Genomic DNA, 19,398 nt, shown 5'->3' on the forward strand with positions numbered 1-19,398 from the left:
GGGAGTGTCTAAGCAGAAGACAGGATGATTCCAGGGGTTTCCTCTGAATTCGAGGTGGGTCTGGAGAGCAAGGGCATCTCTTCTAATTGATTCCTTAAGACTGTAAAATAGGTTGAAATTTACAATGAGATGGAATTTTAAAGCAAATAGGCACCTGATAAGTGAGGCTGGGGGGGTCCCACTCTTTTCTAGGAGCGGTGCCAGCTCCTGTGACATTAAACAGGATGTTCTTACCAGCTCTGGAATCTGCCCCGGAACTTCAGCAATGGCCCTTTCCCACGCCTCCTCCACCCAGTGGGAGTCGGCACTGCTGAGCTCTAAGGCTTATTTAAGGCCCTGCAAAAGAAGGACTTCACTTTTCTGAATCCTTTATTTCTCTAATGTATAGCTGTTGGGAACATGGATGGGTAAATGAAACATCAGAGCTCCATAAAAAGAAATGGATAGCATGCGTGTGTTATAAACTTCAGAGTGACTGGTGTAGCGACACAGGTCATGGCGAAGCAGTAACTGCTGACCACCACAGGCTGGTGGCAGTTGCCATAAACTTGGTTTGGGGAAATGGAGAGGACTTAAAAAAAATCTTTGTCATATTGGTTTAAAGGTTGTATAATTTTGACTTAAAGAGACACTTATGTTGTAATGATACTTCTTTTAAAAAGAAAACTATAGTGAATAGAAATCTCCAGCCATTTCATCTTTTCTGTTTTCAGTGAAGATACTCAATGCCAAACGTGGTAATTGTGGGAACTTTGAGAAGTTTTATGTCAGTGTCTTATTAAGATAATAGAGAACTTACTTCTAGGCTATTTAATGGAATGTGCAGCCTTTTATTTAAAATGTGGCACTCCTGTGACATTTTGGGAGCTGAATATCGTGAAATAAGAATGAGTTGAAATCAAAAGGTGCTTTTTGACACACGTTCATTTAATAATCACTAAACATGCTTCAAGTCAGTGATTTGCAACCTTTGTTATCTCATGGCACACGAAAACTAATTACTAAAATTCTACAGCTCACCAAACTATTTTTTGCCAGTCCAACAAAATACTGGTGTAAGTTTGATTCATTCACACTGGTCCGCTATTGTGTTGGCTGTTGTCATTTTTTAAATTTGACAGTCTAAGGCAGGGGTGTCAAACTCATTTTCACTGGGGGCCACATCAGCCTCACGGTTGCCTTCAAAGGGCCGAATGTAATTTTAGGACTGCATAAGTGTAACTACTCCTTTACTAGTGGCGAGGAGCTCTATGTTTGGCCTTTTGAAGGCAACTGCAAAGCTGATGTGGCCCCTGGTGAAAATGAGTTTGACATCCCTAAACTAAGGGAAAAGAGGGCAGTGCCCCTGACTAAATAGTCAAGTATTGCACGTTTTAAAAATTCCTGTGGCACATTGGCGTACCTCTGGAAGCACACTGTTGCTTTAAGTGATGGACTTACATTTCAGGATGTTTAAGGTAATTTTAAAACGTATTTTACTACTTGTTTACAGACATGATTAGACCTTTGTTGGGCTGTAAGTTATTGTGTAATTGACTCCATCATATTTAACATTCAGCAGAGCAGGGAAGGCTTAACGGAAATGGAATGTTGTGCCAGTGCTGGGTGTTCTGACGTTAGCAGCTGCAGCAAGAGGGAGCGCTGAGCAGTGAAGGAGAAACAGGAATTTGCATGCTTTTAATGCGTGTCTGCTTTCTGTTTCAAATTAACAATTTTCATAACTCAGTAATTCTGTGCTTTTTGGCATACTTATAAAGCAGAAATTTATTTTTCATTTTGTGATGAATATGTAGTGCCAGGATCAATTTTAAATTTACATAAGAAATGTATAGAAGTTAATTATAACTAAAATTTTAATTGAAAATTAGTTTCAATAGATAGTACACTGCCTTTCTTTAATATAAAATAAGTAGTTGGAGCTACCAGGGGCCTGACAATGTAACTATTTTCCAACAGCGAAAATGGCATTAAAGATTAGAAACAAAGGCAGAGAAAATGAAGTTCCCTCCAGATAAAGTTGTCTGGAAACGGAAAAATGTGCCCACCAGTGGAACTTGGAAGCAGGTTATGGAGGAAGCTTCCTGCACGGGTGTGAGGAGAACGCAGCGCTGAGGGACAGGCCTGGCCCTTCAGTCACGAGCCAGGGTGACCTTGGGACAAGGAGTGGAACCTTTCAGACCCCTTCTCATCTGTACAGTGAGGAATTGGATCAGACCAGGAAGATCCCGTCCTGCCATAAGGTGCTACAATCCTCTGCTTTGTACGATGACTTTACTCTTTTGGCGGGGGGTGGGGGGGATATGCTGGTTTTGTTTTGTTCACTTCTTGGGCTAAAATTAATTTAGTTTAACCCTAGCTCTGCCAGTGACCTTGGGCAGGTGACTTTACTTGCATGCTGAAATGGGGACATGTTCTCTCAATAGCGTTTTTGTAAAGATAATGCTGGAAAGCAGTAAACACAGTGATGGGTTCAGGGCAAGTGGTCAAGGAACGTTAGCCTTTTATTTTTCAGTCATTTGTCCTGTTGTTCTTGTTTGTTCTTATATTTAATTTTGTGTTTTCTGTAGGAATAAAGTTGTGGCAGTTTTATTATTTAATAGCTTTTCATTTAGTACTGGCTAATGGTGGTTATTAAAATTTTATTACAAAAACATTTTAAAAAATGTCATTTGGAATATAGACAGAAATACACCATTTCTTCTGTGTCTAAATATGTAGCGTTGGCTAGATAGCTTAGTTGGTTAGAGAGTCATCCTGATACACCAAGGTTACAGGTTCAATCCCTGATCAAAGCACATACAACAAGCAACCAATGAATGCATAAAAAAGTGGAACAACAAATTACTGTATCTCTCTTTCTCTCGCCCTGCTCCCTCCCCTTCTTTAAAATCAACTTAAATAATAATACCTAAAGGCAGCGGTTTCATTTATGTGGTTGAAGAAGAGATTCATTGAGAATTGTTCATGTTTGAAAATCATATTAGTAGAGGTATATGCACAATTACAGGTGGAGTACATATATATGTATATCTAACATTATATATAAGTATATATAAATTTTATATATATGAAATCTTAAATTACTGATTTCTTATAGAGAAAAGCGCTGTGTAAAACAGCCGTGAAATGACCACCAGGCAGGCCCTAAGTCACCGGGATGAATAATCAGGCTTTATCAACAACTATTGGAAGGTTCAGTGGCCATTTTAAAATGGACAAAATTACGACAATATTACAATATAAGTCTGTACTTCAATCCAGGTGTTTTGGAAACATGTCTGTGGGGCGTGACAGAAGTTCTTGAGTGAAGGGAGGGTAGGACCTCAGGAGTGGGATGAACGACAGCTGGGGAGTGTGTGCTCCATCCACAGATCAGGGGACCAGGTGCTGCTTAGCTCCATTCAATTGTTGCTGTGTGGGGATTCAAGCACTGTGTCCCCAGGTCTTCCAGTTTTTAAGATCTAAGCTCTTTCTGAAAATTTCTGATTTTTGGGCACTGTGCAGACCAAACAAAAGTACACTTACTAAGTGCTGATGTGGCCCACAAGCTTTAAGTTTCCACTCCCTACCTTCTATACCTGTCTTGAGAGCTAGTCTCTAGTTCTAAATGGCTGCTCATCCTTCAGCACAAAACAACCTTTTTGATTATTGAACCTGGGCACAGGCTGTTGGGTAAGCTGTGTGTTACTTTATTCAGAGACCATTTACCGAGCACCTTCCCTGCATCAGAGACAGTGCAGTGAACAAGGCACACAGCCTCTGCCCTCAGGGACAGCCCAAGGAGTTGTCTTCGAGATAAATGAGGTGTTTTGTTTTCTGGTGAAATTTGCCTTATGTAATATAGTAACTGAATAATTTCTTCATTATTCCTTCTCAAATGAACCCTTAGCAAAAATCTTTCTGGGAGTTCTTTTAAGAATTCTTGTTAAATTGATAGCATTTACTCTTGGGGATATAAACTCCTTCATTACATTTTACAGCTAACTCATTTAGGGAGAAAGACAGATGTGTGTGCTACAAGGTTCTATAACACATGCCCTAACTTTCCAGGAATAACATATTTCAATGAAAGTAATCTGCCCTATTGTGTCAAGTACATTCCAGTCATTGCCCCAGTAGTGGTGTGTAGTCACTGCAGACTAGCAGACCAAGAAAAGAAAAGACTTAGTTTCTCTCCTTAAGGAGAGAGTGGATGTGATGATGACCATGACCAACAGCACTGGTTTGCCTGGGACAGAGGGTGTTCCTGGGAAGTGGAACTTTCCATGCTAAAATCAGGAAAGTCCCAGGCAAACTAGCACAAGTTGGTCACCCTAGATCTCATTTTCTCGTTTAGCTGGACATACAGCTAAATCACATCTCCTAGCCCCTTGAAGTTAGCTGTGACCACCACTTTTAATCAATGAATTAAGAGCTGAAGTGACCAAACACTTTCAGACTTGGCCCTAAGAAAACCGTTTTGGGGGATCTCCTGTGCTCCTTCCCCTAACACTGACCCGATGGAGATGACCTGGTATCCTTGAAGGTGACAGAGCCTCTGTCCGCCTGGGTCCCTGAATAACTACGGGGTGTCCTCCCCTACCAACCTGGAACCAGCCAGCACAGTCACATGAGCAAGGGTATGTCAGCCATTAGGCATTTTAAATCTGCTTGTTTTAGTGGCTAACCTGAACTAATGAAAACAAGTACCCTGAGTTCAGGTGCTGCTGTCAAAAAAAACTAAAATGTGTGGCGCTGACTATGCGGTGGGGGGTGATAATGAAAGTATGGGTCTCAAGAGGTTGGGACCCATAATGTGAACTGGTGAAACATTTTTTTAAAACTCTTGCCTGTGGTAGCTTAGGAGAGTGCCCATGTGGCTGTGAGGAGCCAGAAAGTTAGTGACCTCTGGCTCTTTATTGTGTTTGGCAAAGACTTTCAAGAAAAAAAATTGAGCTCAGGAGAAAGGAAAGGGGATAAAAGTGCATAAATGTGGGGCTATCGGGAATTGGAAACACTCACTGTGTCTAGATCCCTAGGAGGTTGAAATAAGGAGGAAACGCCAATTAGACTTTTCATTTAGATGAGGTACTTCAATTCACTCTTCAGCAAAGATGGGATAAAAGTATGGACTCCCCATATGTGCCTTTGGTTTCAGATGAATTCCAGGTGCTTGCTGTTTACCTGATGGAATAGTCAGGACAAAGTACGAAAACAACACAATCATGTCCAGAAAAATATTTTAGGTCTTGCTTCTGACACATTGAATTAATGGGATAAAAACAGGGAGAAGCTTTCTAAGTGTTTGAGGGACTTCTATTGCCAAGGAAAACAAGCTGGGTCAGACTTCAATAACATGTTGAAACCTTCAAAGGCCCCATAGGCCCCCAAACTTGCAGGAGCTGGAATTAGGTGAAGCAAGTGTCTTAAGCTGTATAGCTCACAAGGAAAGTGTTCCCCACGCGCCTCCTCCCCAACCACATACTTCATGTGTGGCATGGAGGAGACTGGACAAGAAAACCTCCCAGAACTAGGGGCTTGGTGTTTTAGAGAATAATGAGCCAGGGATTTCTTCCCAGAGACCAGAATCAGAATGTAAGGGAGCTCCCACTGCTAGGGCAAAGGGGTCTCCTCAGTGCCTGACCACAACAGGATTTCATAACTGCTGAGGGCTGGGGCCTACTGTGTCCCACATGCTGCCAATGGGAGTTTTATTATAGTTGTCATGCCAAGTCTCCACCATTGTGATTGTCATTGGAAGGGAAGATAAATTTGTCTTAATTCCAGAACTTCAGGAGCCACACTCAAACTCAATGCCTCATCTAGCAATCTTGGAGTTTGAGTTGGATGTAGTAGCTGGATGGGACTTTTGGCTGCTGCCTGTGAGGAGGATGAATGTGTTCTGCGAGGGCAGGAAGATAAAAAATACATATATATTTGAATCCAAAGGGAGGGCCATGCCAGAGACTGGTAGGAGTTTACCAAAAAAATGTCCCCTTCCTGGGTGCACAGATGGCAGTTCCCATACTCCCTTGAAGCTGAGTGAGCCCATATGATTAAAGCCAAGGGAGCGTGGGCACACATGCTGTTTTGTCACTTCCTGATTCATAAAAACTTCCTGTGGGCAATCCTCGATGCTCCCTCACCATCAGCCAACAGGTTGGCAACAACTCTACTACCACTTTGTAAGCTCCATGTTGAAGATGGCACAGCCTTACCAGCCTGTGCCCCCAAATGACTGAGTGGAGCAGAGCCACTTTCTTGTCTCCTTACTCCCCAACCCAGAACTACTCGGAACTGTTATAAGAGAGTGAGGACAAATTTCAGTTACCTCTCAGACGTGCATTTCTCAGTCTGTTTCTTTAACTGGTACACAGACATGGACTACCTGAGCAATATTACAGTGTAATGGACATGGAGAACCAAGGAACAGTAGGTAGAGCGCGATGAGTTGAATACATCACAGAGGGGTTCCAAGAAGAGATGAATCTTGAGGTTGACTTGGAAGAAGCTGCAAAACAACACACAAGAAAGATAACTTTCTACATTGTTGTCAAAAACAGTTGCCTTCCAGTGATAAAGAATGAAATATCTTCCTAGGAGTTTGAAAAAAAAAAGCTATGCAGTGAGAAGTATTCTGCTGAACTTGTAAAGTGTAACTTATTTTGAGAAACACCAATGGCAAAAAGCCAGCTAAGATCAGAGGTCACAATTCTGGGATCCTCAGGCCATATCAAGCCTACTGACCAGACCTGGCTCTCAGACATTCTTTTACAGTGTTTTTTGGATATCATTCCAAGTTCTGGCAACCTTGAGTCTATCTATATTCCTTCATGGTAATAATCAGCTGATGCTGAGTCATAGCTGTTGTCCACTGTGGCCTCCAGCCTGCTAGAGCCCACCACTCCTGTGATGGCCCCACGCTGGCAACTGCCATCATTTGTCACTCATCCAGTTACATACTTGACTTGGGTAGGCATTTGAAGCTGTGTCTCAAAGCCAGACTTTAACACCTGATTCATAAAGTTTTGTGACAACTCATTTTAACAATGTCTTTAAAATTCACATAATTTGGACCCTTAAAGAAGAAAACAACTAGACCTTGTTCTACCTCTTGGGTTTTATTTTCCTTCATAGGTACAAGCTGTTGTTAATAAGCAGAGTTATGCTTTTTCCTTCAAGGTATGGAGTGGTTGGACTGGGTCACAGCATGAAGACCTGCAGTCTCCTGGGGAAAGGAAAGTGGAACCCATTTGTTATTGTTATTGCACATTACTGAGCAGTTACTATGAGCTAATCAATTGAAATGACAGTCTAATTTTTCCTTTCATCAGCCCTGTGAAGAATGTATTATCCTAATTACAGAAGAAGGGAGAATAACTTGCCAAGTTAGTGTGGAGAGCTGATAAATGTGATGCAGACCAGGTGTGTGACACCAGGGTCTGAGCTGTTAGCCACCATTTCAACCACTCTGAAGCCAGGCAGCCCCATCCAGTGGAGCATGTCTAAGGCCTGTGGCTGCCCCAGTGCTGGCCTTCTGTCCACTCCTCAGTGTGTGTCCCAAAGAGAGGTGAATGTGGTGGCATAGGTCAGGGCTGGCAGGAAAACCCACCCTGCTAGAAAAGAGCAATAGACAATCTCCTGCCATGAACTCTTCCCAGTCTGTCAAGCTGCTTGGCTAGTAGGACACAGGGACTTTGAACCTTGTAAGGGAATTTTGCACTACAAAGGGAAGCTTAGGTACCATTTGAGTCAGAGAATGTGTCAAAGGCAAGTAGTCCTGCTTCTCCCTGTCCAGCATGGCACTAGACAGATCCACCACGTAGACAAGACAGCTGCCTTTCCCACTGCAATAGCAGGGCCGCTTGTCCTAGAAAAGCCAGCACTGGAGGATGAAATGTTCCTATGAAGGATGTTACTACTCATTCATAAAACACACCACGTTAATTAAGCACCCACAATATGCCAACCTTAGGGAGTCCCCCTAAGTATCCTGGGTACAGCAGTGAAAGCACTTCTGCTTTAGAGGTGACCCAGTTCAGAGGCACAGATATATTAAGTATTATTATAATGCAAAAGACTATCTCTCAATATTTTGGAACACAGTAGAGGGAAGTTGGGTAACTGAGGGAGGAGGGAAGAAACAGCTTCAGAAAGAAGGCTTTGGTCTCCTAATTTTGGTTTGAGAAGAGGTGTTGGAGTATCATCTGCCGTTAGCTGCAGAGTTCATTCTCCCTCCTTTCTTTGGGAATCCCCTATGAGGCCACAGAAATGGCCCTGCTCAGCATCTGCCCTTAACTGGTTATATGACCCAACCTGGTCCAGTCAGAGCCAACTTTAGCCCACAAAAAACTCAGAATCTTGTCCAACCCTTGTTTTCTCTGCTGGATTCAGTTTGAAAATGAACCACTTATAGTGCTGCAGCCCTGAGCAAAGAGCTTGGGGCTCCTGCAGAAGCCTTTTGTGGACCCAGAAAATGGAATCAGCATAAAGCAAGCTGGGCAGAGATGTTGTGCTTTGTGACTCATTTGAATCCTGCAGTCATCAGGTCTGAAGCCACATTTACACCCCTCCCCCCGACATTGTTCTTTTCTCTAAAGCTGATTTAAGTTAAGTTTACTGTGGCTTGCAAACTGGAGGGTCCCTAACTAATACAGGTACTTTCTCTACTTCCTTGTCAATAGATTTTTTTTCCCCACAGGGACAATTATTGTCGCATGTTTTGAATTCTCAAAGTTCTATAAGAGAGATAAGTGTGTTGTGAGATAAAGAACTACAGCCCACCTCCCATAGTTTCAAGTTGAGACCATTAGCATGTTATGGACTAATATCATGGATGAAGCACACATTCTTTGGTGTACTTAACTGGTCCTCATGGGTGAGCATTCTGTAAAATGACCAACAATAATCTACAGGGACGTAGTGGTCAGCTCTGTCTGGGGAGGTAATAGAAGACTCCCTGAGAAAGTGATGCTTAAATTCTACCTTCTAGGAAAAAATGGAAAGTGCAACGAGGTGTGGGGCAGGGGGTGGGGGGAGCAGAAGGAAGGGAGGGGAGGAATGTTGGAGGCATCTTATGAACTGGCAGAGGAATGGAAACTATGCTGGTTTCCTCCAGCTGCAGCTAGGCTGATAGGGTCTGAGTGGGGAGGGAAGCTCAGGCCTGGAGGGCCTTTCTTGCTAAAGAGTTGTAGGGAAGGAAGATTGTATAAAGTCCATTTATGAAGAATTAACGTGGAATGAGATTGTATGCAGAGGAACCCGTTATTGAGCCATTGAAATAGATTCAGGAGCAAGAAAGGAAGCACTCCAGGAAGCAATGTGTCAGGGTGGGGTGGGGAAGACTGTAGTGATTGGTGAGTGACAGTGCCATCACTGGGACAGGAATAGAAAGGTAGACCAGTCTGGGAGCTTAAACACACTTAGTTTTGAGTATGTAGAGTGAGACGCCTCTCAGGTAGGCGTCTCAGAGGAGCTTTCTTCTTGCCAGCCTGACTGACAGCTCTGGGACTATGGGAGAGATCTGGGCTGTTCAGCAGAGGCTCTGATGCTCCCCAGTGCCCATGCTTTTCTTCCTGAGCACAGCCAGGCTCCCTTTCTCTCCCTGCCTGGCAGTGATAGGGAGCAATGGAATGTGATCCGCAGACATGGCCCTGTAGCCACTCGGCACAATCCCTGGGCATCCCAAGCTGAGTGGGAGGGCTGTGAGGACGTGGGGAGTGCAGAGCTACAGACTGCAGGAGCTGCCTTCTGAGTGACTATGTTGAGCAGGGCACCTTCTCCCCAACCTTATTCCCAAGTCAGAATGAACTATGAAAAGAATAAAAAGTAAACTTGAACTGCTAAGCCCCAGATATTTTGGAGTGGGGGGTTGTTAGCCTGCCTTGATTAATACAGCTGAAGTAAGTGAGTGGAGAGTCATTTCTGTGCATGGAGGTGAGCCATGGGGCGATGTGCTGCTCAAGAACAGTCTAGTCCAGGAACAGAGGTGGAGGGTAGAGCCTGGGAAAACCTGGCTGAAGGAGGAGCTGAAGAAGAACCACCCACAGAGGAGGCAAAAACACAGGTGAGAGAGGCAGGTGAGCCCGGGAGGCAGGGAAATGTAGGAAAAGAGTGTGGGTGACATTGTAATGTGCTTGAGAGATGTCAGGACAGAGTAACAACAGAAAAGTGTCCATGGAGGTTGACAAGTAAGGGAGGTGAGACGCTCAGATGGGCTAGAGCAGAAACTTGCTGTGAGGGGCCTGAATGATGAAGGGGGTTGGAGGAGAGTTAATAAGAGGGAATCAACTTGTCTAGAAGAGAAAGGAGAGAGGCAGAGAAACAACTAAACAGAAGATCAAGGGGAAAATTAAAATAGGAGACATTTGCACATGCTTATCAATCACAGATAACTGACACTCCCTGAGGAAGCAAGAAGAAATTGGACCCATGACACTGGTGTCGGAATCCGGTCTACTCGGAGAAAAGACTAGGAAGTGAGGTGTGTGCAAGCACACATCAGTGCAGGTGTTGGGAAACTGCACCCGCCCCCCCCACCCCCAAGGACCAAACTTGTCCTCTGTGAACTGGGAAGTGGGGATCTGAGCATAAAGTTCAGATAGCAAAGGCTGAAAGTTTGAGAAAACCACTGAAGAGAGAATCACAAAGACTTGTAGAAGGAAACAATTCAAGTAAAGGCCTTTAGGTTCTAATAGCAAATCCAGACCCCACAGATCCTTGCAGTCCCCACTGAAGCCTCTGCCCCTAAGTCACCAGGCTGCAGGACTGAGGTCTGGGGCTGTGCAGAAGATAGGATGGACTCAGATGAGACTGGAGATCACATAAGTGATCAGTCCACATGTGAGAAAATACAGGCCTGGGTTGGAGCCATGGTTTAAAGGAAAGGTGTGGGGCAGTTGAGACTTAAAGACATGAAAGCTGTAAAGTTGAGAGGAATGCATGGCCAACTAGATATGAGTGTTAGGACATTGGTCCTGGGTGGGAGCCTGGGATAGACAGTGTGTCCTTAGGAGGTTCTATCCCAGCAGTACTGAAACCTACAAAGTTATACAACAGTCACATACTACACAGGAGTGGGGGTAGGTGTGTCCCTACACAGACTCCTTCTACAGAGGGGACACTGAGTCCCAGGAGCATGAAGTCACTTACCCATGATCACAGAGTCAGTGTCTAAGACATCCCTGGAATCAAAAGTGATTGGAAGGCAAAGAGAAGAGGTGGGGAGAAGAGAGAAGGGGCATTCATTCATTCATTCTTCCACTGACTTCATTCAGCAGGTAAGTATTGCCTTTTAGGTGCTGGGGCCACAAACTTGACCTAGTACCTGTCTTTAGGGAACTTCTAGCCTGAACAGGGACATAGACAGCCTATGGAACAAAGTGGGCAGGGTACAGTGGGACACCAAGAAGGAAAGGGGCAGTTCTGTCTGCAGTGCTGGAGCGGGTGGACCATGAATTCCTCTTGAAGCAAGCTGACTGAGTCTGATGAGGTGGCCCAAATGGAAAAGGTTGTCTCAACAGAGGGTGTGAGTGCCAGGCCAGAAAGTAGACTGTCTGAGGTAACCCTTGGGTTGAAAGAGTGAGTGAGTGCCTCTCCTTGGAGATCCTATTTTGACTGGGAGGGGAATATAGTGGGAAACTTCAAAGAGAGGTCTTGCTGTAGCGTGGGTTATGGCTTTGCCCCATGCAAGCCTGTCAGTGCAAATCAGCCAGTGGAGTGGAGAGAAAGGTGTCCCATGTCTCTCAGCTGAGAACAGGAAGGGGCAGAGCACAAAGCCAGACCCTGGGTCCCAGAATCAGCGCCACTGCACCCAAACTGTCAGATACACACATAAAAGTGACTGCTAAAAATCTGAGCAAGAGTGTTGAGGGAGAGAGTGAATAACTCCATCCTGTAGAGAAGGAGGAGCAGAGGTAGGACCCGGAGGAATAAAAAGCATTTTGATAGAGTTGATGGGAGTCTTAGAGACAGAAAAGCTATTCTGGGGGAACCATGAATTATTTGGTGGCATTTCTGCCTTGAGAAGGAGTGTCCATGGATTTCAAAGCAACCAACAGCTGGAATCTGTGATTTCTCTAAACCCTGGCTCCTTGGGTTTGCCCACCTCACCCTCTTACCTATCAGGGTCAGCAGTTTTCTTACCAAAGCTGTCTTGGTGTCATTGTTACAGTTTGTCTAGCACTGTGCAGATGCTAAATAAGTGTCTGTTGAATGAATGAAAAAAGGCAATGAGAACAGATTTGGAAGGGCCTCAATCTTTACACCAACTGGGAAAATCTTTTGTAGTTCTGGGATGAGGGACAAAGAGAGGGAAACATCAATGTGTGGTTGCCTTTCACACACCCCGTACTGGAGACCTGCCCTGCAACCTGGACATGTGCCCTGATTGGGAATTGAACCAGTTACCCTTTGGTTTACAGGCCTGTGCTCTATCCACTGAGCACTACACCAGCCAGGTTATCCATAGTTCTTAAATTGTCACTTCCTTATGCAGGATTCTTCATCTTTTTTGAGCCTTGAATCCTTTTGGTGTTTGGTGAACCATTGTCAGAACAAGGGGTGTGTGTCTGTGTGTGTCTGTGTGTTTAAGTCTTTGTCAAATAGTAGATTAATTCTTTTTTAGAATAAGGTTTTAAATATTATAATAAAATATGCAAAATCATAAAGAAAACCTTTATATTAAAATATGGATATTAGAATATTTAAAAAAATAAATTAGTGGTAGGGTAATAGAAAATGCTTATTTATTCATATTAACTAACAAGATCAAGTAGTAGGTTTCATTAATTGCTGTGATTTTGAAGTGATGGTGGGCTTAATGATATTTTGAAATATCTACAACATGTAATATATCTGAAATGTCTATTATTTCTACTGGTAATAAAGTCACAGAAACTGCTAACACTACTGTGTTTTGTTGTCTGCATTTATTACCAAAGGAAATGCTAAATGACAATTAGAGGTTAGTGAAACAAGCATGCATTTTGCCCCACCCCATTTAAACTAGTGCAGCCACTGAATTCTTCCCCTGGCTAGGAGCTTCTATCCACTATTCCTCAGCCTCTTCATCTGCTGTGGTCACTGGGGTGGGAGTACACCTGGGAATGAGCATCTGGTGCTGTAGACCATCACATGGAACTCAAGCAGGGAGGTGCTGGAATTTAGGAATAACTTTGATCCTTGGGATGTAGGAGGAAATGGTTTGTCACCAGGAAAAAACACTAGACTCAAAAGCTCTCGCAATTTGAATGCGCTGTTGGAATAAAGGGTGCAGTGCACAATAGGACAGGAAAGAGTAGGCTCCTGACTTGGGAGGTTTTAAGCAGGCCTCAACTTTGAATTTTCTCCTTTTCACTGAACAGGGATTCAGGGAGCTGCATAAAACCTTTGAGTTAATAGAGGTCAGTTGAAGGTGTATGTTTGTTTATTGGTTTGTTTTTTAGGCTGTGCTTCAAATTGGAAATGATGAGAAGGTCAATGAGAGTATGTAGGAACACTCGTTTTTCGTATGTTTCAAAAATTCTGCAGGGCAGTTTGGCACTATGTACCCAAAACCTTAAATGTGTGCATACAGTTTGGTTCAGCAATCCTGTTGTTATTGTTTTCTTAATAAAATAACTATATGCTTTCTATAAATATATGGGTACAAAATGTTTATTGGTTTTTTAAACAAGAGTAAAAACAAACAAATAAACAACAAACAAAAGATCATTCACAATATATTGCAAAGAGGGCAAAACCAAACAGAATCGGATCCAAAAGAGTCTCCCAGTTTGGTATCAGTTGGGAAAGCTGAAACACACCTTGGTGGAAAATGTGGGTGCACTTGTAAGACATGTCAACAATGCTCATTTTTGCAAGGTGGGATTACCCATGGCATTGTTTCCTCTGCATGCTCTTCTAGGCTTTCTAAAGTTCCTACAGGAGCATGTACTACATAGCTTAGATAAATTTATTTTCCAGGACATGTAAGGTAAACTTGTGTAGACAGAAGGACCACTGCATGTGTTTCAGAAATCACTTCCCTAAGATTTTAGAGCTGAATTCAAATGTCTCTCCTAACAGGGTGAATTCAATGAGGACAACTTAAGAAAAAAAGAGGAAGGAAGGAAGGAAGGGAGGGAGGGAGGGAGGGAGGGAGGGAGGGAAAGGAAAGGAAGAAAGGAAAAGAAGAAAGAAGGAAAGGAAGGAAAGGAAAGGAAGAAAAGAAAGAAAGGAAAAGAGAAAAGAAAAGAAAAAAGAAAAGAGTCCCAGGGAACTGTGAAGCATTTGCATGTCTAATCATCCAAAGCCAGATTCTCTGGGGTGAGCTGGCATCAGGCCCCTCCTCTCAACACTCCTCTGTCCACTAACAGTGGCAAACTTGGTAGTTAGATTTGGTCACGTCAGAGAGCATGTTACTAGCAAACAATTTAGGTTGTGGCTGCAATTTGGGCTCACACGTGGGCATGGGTGGTGAGTGTCTCATGGGGTGTAGGGACCACTGGGCTAAGCAGACCTTTCCTCACTCGGGAGCCCTCACTTCCTCCTCTCACCTAGAAGGGACAGGCAACTCTAGAAGGAACACAAATTCATCTCGTTAAACCATAGCCCTCTGGAACCCATTAACTTTAAATGTCTGAAAGTGCTGATGCTTTGGCTTTACAAACTTTATCTCACAGAAATCAACTGTGTCTCTATTAGAACAAATATTTATAGTACATTTCTGCCTTTGCTCCACAAATATTTACTAAGTGCTCACGTCACAGAAAACAAACATTTGTGGCTCCCTGTAGGACCCTGGGGACCTCTGTCCACTATCCCTTCAGCAGATTCCATACTTCCCAGTTTGGTTAAGGGAAGCCTTTGGGGTTAAGATGTAGAGCATTGAGGGGAGGGACTCCTGTCCTGGGCTGGGCAAAGACCTCACTGGGGAGGCCAGAGAGGCTGAGCTTTGATGATGGTGGAGTTGGTCAGGGTTGTCCTGGGTGCAATGCCCACCCATCCACCCACATCTAAAGAGATCTTCTCTGTATAACTACAACAGAGCTATGAGAGCCTAATACAGCTTCTTCTGCCTGCAGAGGGGAGACAGGAAAGAAGTCCGTTCAATCTAGAAAAAGTGCTAGGGAAGCATGAATATAAAGGGCAGCCTTGGGGCAAAGAAGGATATGACCAGCTCTGCTGGAGGGCAGAGGATAAGGGGATTCCAAGGAAAGATCGGGTGTAAAAGCAGAGTGTGAGACAAGACAGTCTGGCCCAGAAGCCAAGCTGATTGCCCCAGAGGAGGCTCATGAAACATGGTGGTCACCGTAGGGGCTATGTAGAGCTGAAGCTAGAGGAATGTACTCAGCTTCACCTGTAGGAATCCTGTGCTGACATCTGTGGGGAGAGCAGATGGGGGTGGGGAGCTGGGGAGGAGCCAGGGCTGTGTGGCACAGAGACCACTGGGGAAGCTGCAGTCATGTGCAGGGAGGGTGATCCTGGGAGGAGGGAGCAGGCCAGAGACATATCTAGGAATAAAATAAGTAGCAGTGGTAAGTAAGGTGAATAAGGGCGTGAGGGCCAGTAGTTACTGGTGCTATGTCTGGCAGCCTGCATGGATGCAGGCAAGATGCTGAATTGTTCTGAGTTAGTTCTAGGATAGCCTGATGGGGAGCCCAGTAGACCGTCATTTGCTGGGCTTTGGAGCTCAGGAGAGAGGACCCTGGTCTAGAGCTGAGCATACAGACAGGCCTGTCCTCGTAAAGGAGACCAGCTGCCAGTGCTACCACTTGTGACCTTGGGCAAGTTGTTTTACTACTGCTCAGGGCCTTAGTTTCCTTCTCTATATCATGTGGATTGTGGTGCAGGTGGTGAGGGTTAAATGAGATAACCTATGTGTTGTGCTTAGAACAATGCCTGGTGCATAGAAGTGCCCAAAGAGTGTTAGCTACTGTCTATGACTGAGACTCTTTAGGTTTTAAGTGGTGGTTGATGCCTTATGAATGGATGAGATGGCCCAGTTGTGAGCCGAAGGAAGCTCAGGCCAGCTGTGACCTTGAGCGAGTGAGGATGCTTTCTCACTCAGTTTTTGAGTATCTAAGGCAGAATGGTAGTCATAGAATAAATCACAGGTCTGTGTGTTTCAAATCTTTTAAAAATAAATTTTATCCAGACTGTTTACATACTATAAACAATTTAGTTTTATGAACAAGCCAAATTAAACATTTATTCTTTATGTTTCTAAATGAACAGAGTGACACTGTAAATAGCACACAGGACATTTCTAAGGTACCTCAAAACCACTGTTGATCTAAAACTTGCTTTTAACCAGCTGTGTGACCTTGGGGAGCCACTCACTCTCTCTGAGCCTGAGTTAATTCACAGTAAAATGAGTCCGTCAGATCAGAATCATTGATCAGGTTTCTTCCAGTCCTAAAAGTCTAGTTCTAAAGGCAACTGTTAAGTTTTAGTTACTTGATCAACTTGAAAGGTAAATGATGAAACTTCTTTAAAAACATGTATGAGGAGAGGGCAGAGGAGAGGCTTTGTCCATGAGATAGAAAAGCAGGTGGCAGAGGACAGTGTGATGGAGCAGATGGTACTCAGTTCTCAGAATCCCACAGCCCCAGTGGGGAGAGTCAGCTGGCCAGTCAGAAGCCGGGCTGTGCCCTCCTGTGTATGAGCCACTGTGCTTCAGGTAGGCACCCTCCCATGACCACAGTAGACATGGTCTCCGCTTCTATGTATTTACAGTCTATCAGAAAAGTGAGGTATTGAACAAGTCCCACTGATGAATGAAGTGATGCTAAGACTATTGGCAAGTTCCTGAATTTTTCAATGTTCTCTGTAAAATGGGGATACAAATGTCTACCTCAAGGAGTTTTACCAGAGCAACTGTACTACATGATTTATTTCTATGCCTTTATGGGCTTGCAGAGATGCATGGAGTACAACAAAATTTAATAAATGAGGACATTGGGATGAAGAGATGATACAATGAAAAAAGGTAAATTAATCTCCAAATTGCACATGGATGACTCTAGAGTTGCTAGCAGTGGGCTGCTAATTCAGTTCTGAGCTTCTAAGTTATCAAAGACAGAAGGAAATGTGATCGGCCTGATCATATCACTTCGGGTAGAAATTTGTCAGTGGCTTCCTATTGCCTTTAGACAAAAGCCAAGTGCCTTCCCTGCTCTTATAGCTTTCTCTGCTCCCACCAGCCCCTCCCATTTTATGTCATAGAGAAACCAAACTTCTACCTTTCTTGGGCCAGCCATTTTCCTGCTCTCTCATTCTTTCTTTCCGGCTGAGCTTACCTGTTTCTTCCTCTAGGAAGCTTCCCTGCCTCTGAGGCTGGGTGAGAGAGTGCTACTCTCTGCTCCCCAAGAATCCTGTACTTCTTTCCTCTTAAGCTCCCCATGCCTGTAATTGTGGGTCTGTCTTTCCTCTAGTTGCCCAACTCCTTTCCTGTGGATCCATCCTTCCCAGAGTACTTGACTCACAATAGGCTCTCAGTAAACTTTAGTACAGCGAGTGGACCTGCTGAAAGTTTGCATGGCTTTCCCATCCTGAGATCTGTGTCAGGTTCCCCCATGGATCTTCAGAAAGGGGGTGTCATGGGGTATGGGTGGCACACCATGTGGCCCACCGCCTGGCTGGTCAGGTTAAATAAATGGTGATCTAGGAAAAATGGAAAGAGATTGATGGTGTGGTGGTTACTGCAGGACTCACTAAAGAAGCTAACCTCAGATGATACGAATTGAAGTGGGAGTTTACTGAAAGGGAGAGGAGAAGAGGGGCAGAGTGAGTTTACAGTGTCTTAAATAAACCTGCAAAGGATTATTAGGACACCTGCTGTCTATTAGCACCCTTTTGTGAGGCATATCTGTAGATATTAGTGACATTTTGGAAATAAACAAAAGATCAACTCCAGAAAAGAGAAAGCAGAAGTTGGTACAAAACCACAGGTCCAGGAGACATATTCTAGGGCAAAGGTCACATAGGTAAAGGGCCAGTAACTAATCTGAATTATCCACAGTGAAGACAGATAACAGGCAATCAGAAGTTCACATGGTGAAACCTTTCAGACTTGCTGAGCTGTGAAGGTGCTGTGGTAACCTTGTAGTAAATATTTCTGGAAACTTGAACTTCCTACACTAACAATTTACAACTAGAGACTGATCCAAAGACATTTAAACATTATAAATATACATATATAGGCATACACACTGTGGTGGGCAAAAGTAGGTTTTCAGTTGTGACTACATGAAACACAGTTTATTCTTGTATTATTTATTTATTTATTGTGGACTTTTTATTGTCATTATTTCATGTCCTTACTAATGATTTATCTTTTAGGTAATGATGGCTGGTTAGTTAACCTACTTTTGTCCAACTCTGTGTGTGTGTGTGTGTGTGTCAAGTCTAAGCTACTTAAACCGTAAGAATGTTCTTTTTTATGAATTTTCCACAGTATCTGTTCTAGAACCTTCACATCATACCCTTGTTGAATTGAATTGTATTCAAAGGACTGGAGATGCACAGTTTTCAGATATAGGGAAGACATGCTAAGCTTAATGCTATAGGCCTGCATTTCAGATAGGTTAAAAGAATTATTCATTTGTAAAAATATGCACTATCTCATTAAAAAATGATCCAGAGCCCATGTGAAAAAAGCCTGAGGGGTTGTAGACATAGTGTATTCCAGGTGAGTCATTGCTGTGCAACAACTTCCAAGAAGATCCTCAGGGTTGATGGGCTGCACTCATAAAAGTGTGTGATGGTTCTTTCCACCACTGGTCAAACCACATCTGGAGTAACCTCATATATGAGACCAATAAGCCCAGAATGCCTTCAGGAAATGGTGACTAGGAAGGAGAAACCCTTAAAGTTATGAGATGGGAAACAAGTGAAATAACATTCATTCATGCTATCATTCATCTTCTCACCCAAACCAGAACCTCCGTACTGATGCTAGACTCTCACCTCCCTCGGTCTCTCTTGGATCCCAGCATAGCTTGTGGTTCCTCAGTGTTCCCAGAGCAGTTCTGATGTCCCCTGCATATCCCCACACTCTGCAGCAGCCTCCTTCCTCTAGGATTGCACACTTCAACCTTCTCATGGCTCTCAGGATGAGCTTTCTAAAATGCACATCTGTTGGTGTTACTCCCTGCTTAAAATCCTTATTGAATGCTCATTCGTTTAGCATCTATCTGACTCAAGCCCATTGTTACAGCCTTAGCCTATTACCTACAATCCCCTTCGCCATCACCCTTGGCTCTGGCAGGGCCATAAACCTGGCAGGTCTCTCAAAATGCCATTCACTTTCTCACCTCCACACTTCTGCACAGATGGTTTCCTGCACATGGTGAGCTAGGATAGAAATTCAACTTTGAGACTATGCTAGGACAGAAACTTAACTCCACCTAACAAACAAAAAGAGAAAGTATTATC

General features: G+C 43.7%; 1 protein-coding gene across 2 annotated transcripts in view; it reads right to left on the minus strand.

The window, feature by feature from the left end:
- Positions 1-2,740: 2,740 nt before the first annotated feature.
- The window catches only part of SERP2 (stress associated endoplasmic reticulum protein family member 2), a 52,848-nt gene continuing 36,190 nt past the window's right edge, over positions 2,741-19,398 (minus strand). Inside the window, exons 3-4 of one of the 2 annotated variants that reach the window (XR_006785706.1) lie at positions 6,311-6,490; positions 2,741-5,163 (exon numbers count right to left, since the gene is read on the minus strand). Coding sequence is in view for 1 of the 2 variants with exons in the window: in XM_045839085.1 (XP_045695041.1) it covers positions 6,378-6,490 (113 nt within the window). In the remaining variant the exon portion in view is untranslated. Of the gene's footprint in view, positions 6,491-19,398 lie in introns of both variants that reach the window. The other variant, XM_045839085.1, reaches the window with a different exon arrangement.

Source organism: Phyllostomus hastatus, unplaced genomic scaffold (assembly GCF_019186645.2).
Source record: "Phyllostomus hastatus isolate PE091 unplaced genomic scaffold, TTU_PhHast_1.1 phas_contig_29, whole genome shotgun sequence".
In the NCBI taxonomy this organism is placed as follows: Eukaryota; Metazoa; Chordata; class Mammalia; order Chiroptera; family Phyllostomidae; genus Phyllostomus; species Phyllostomus hastatus.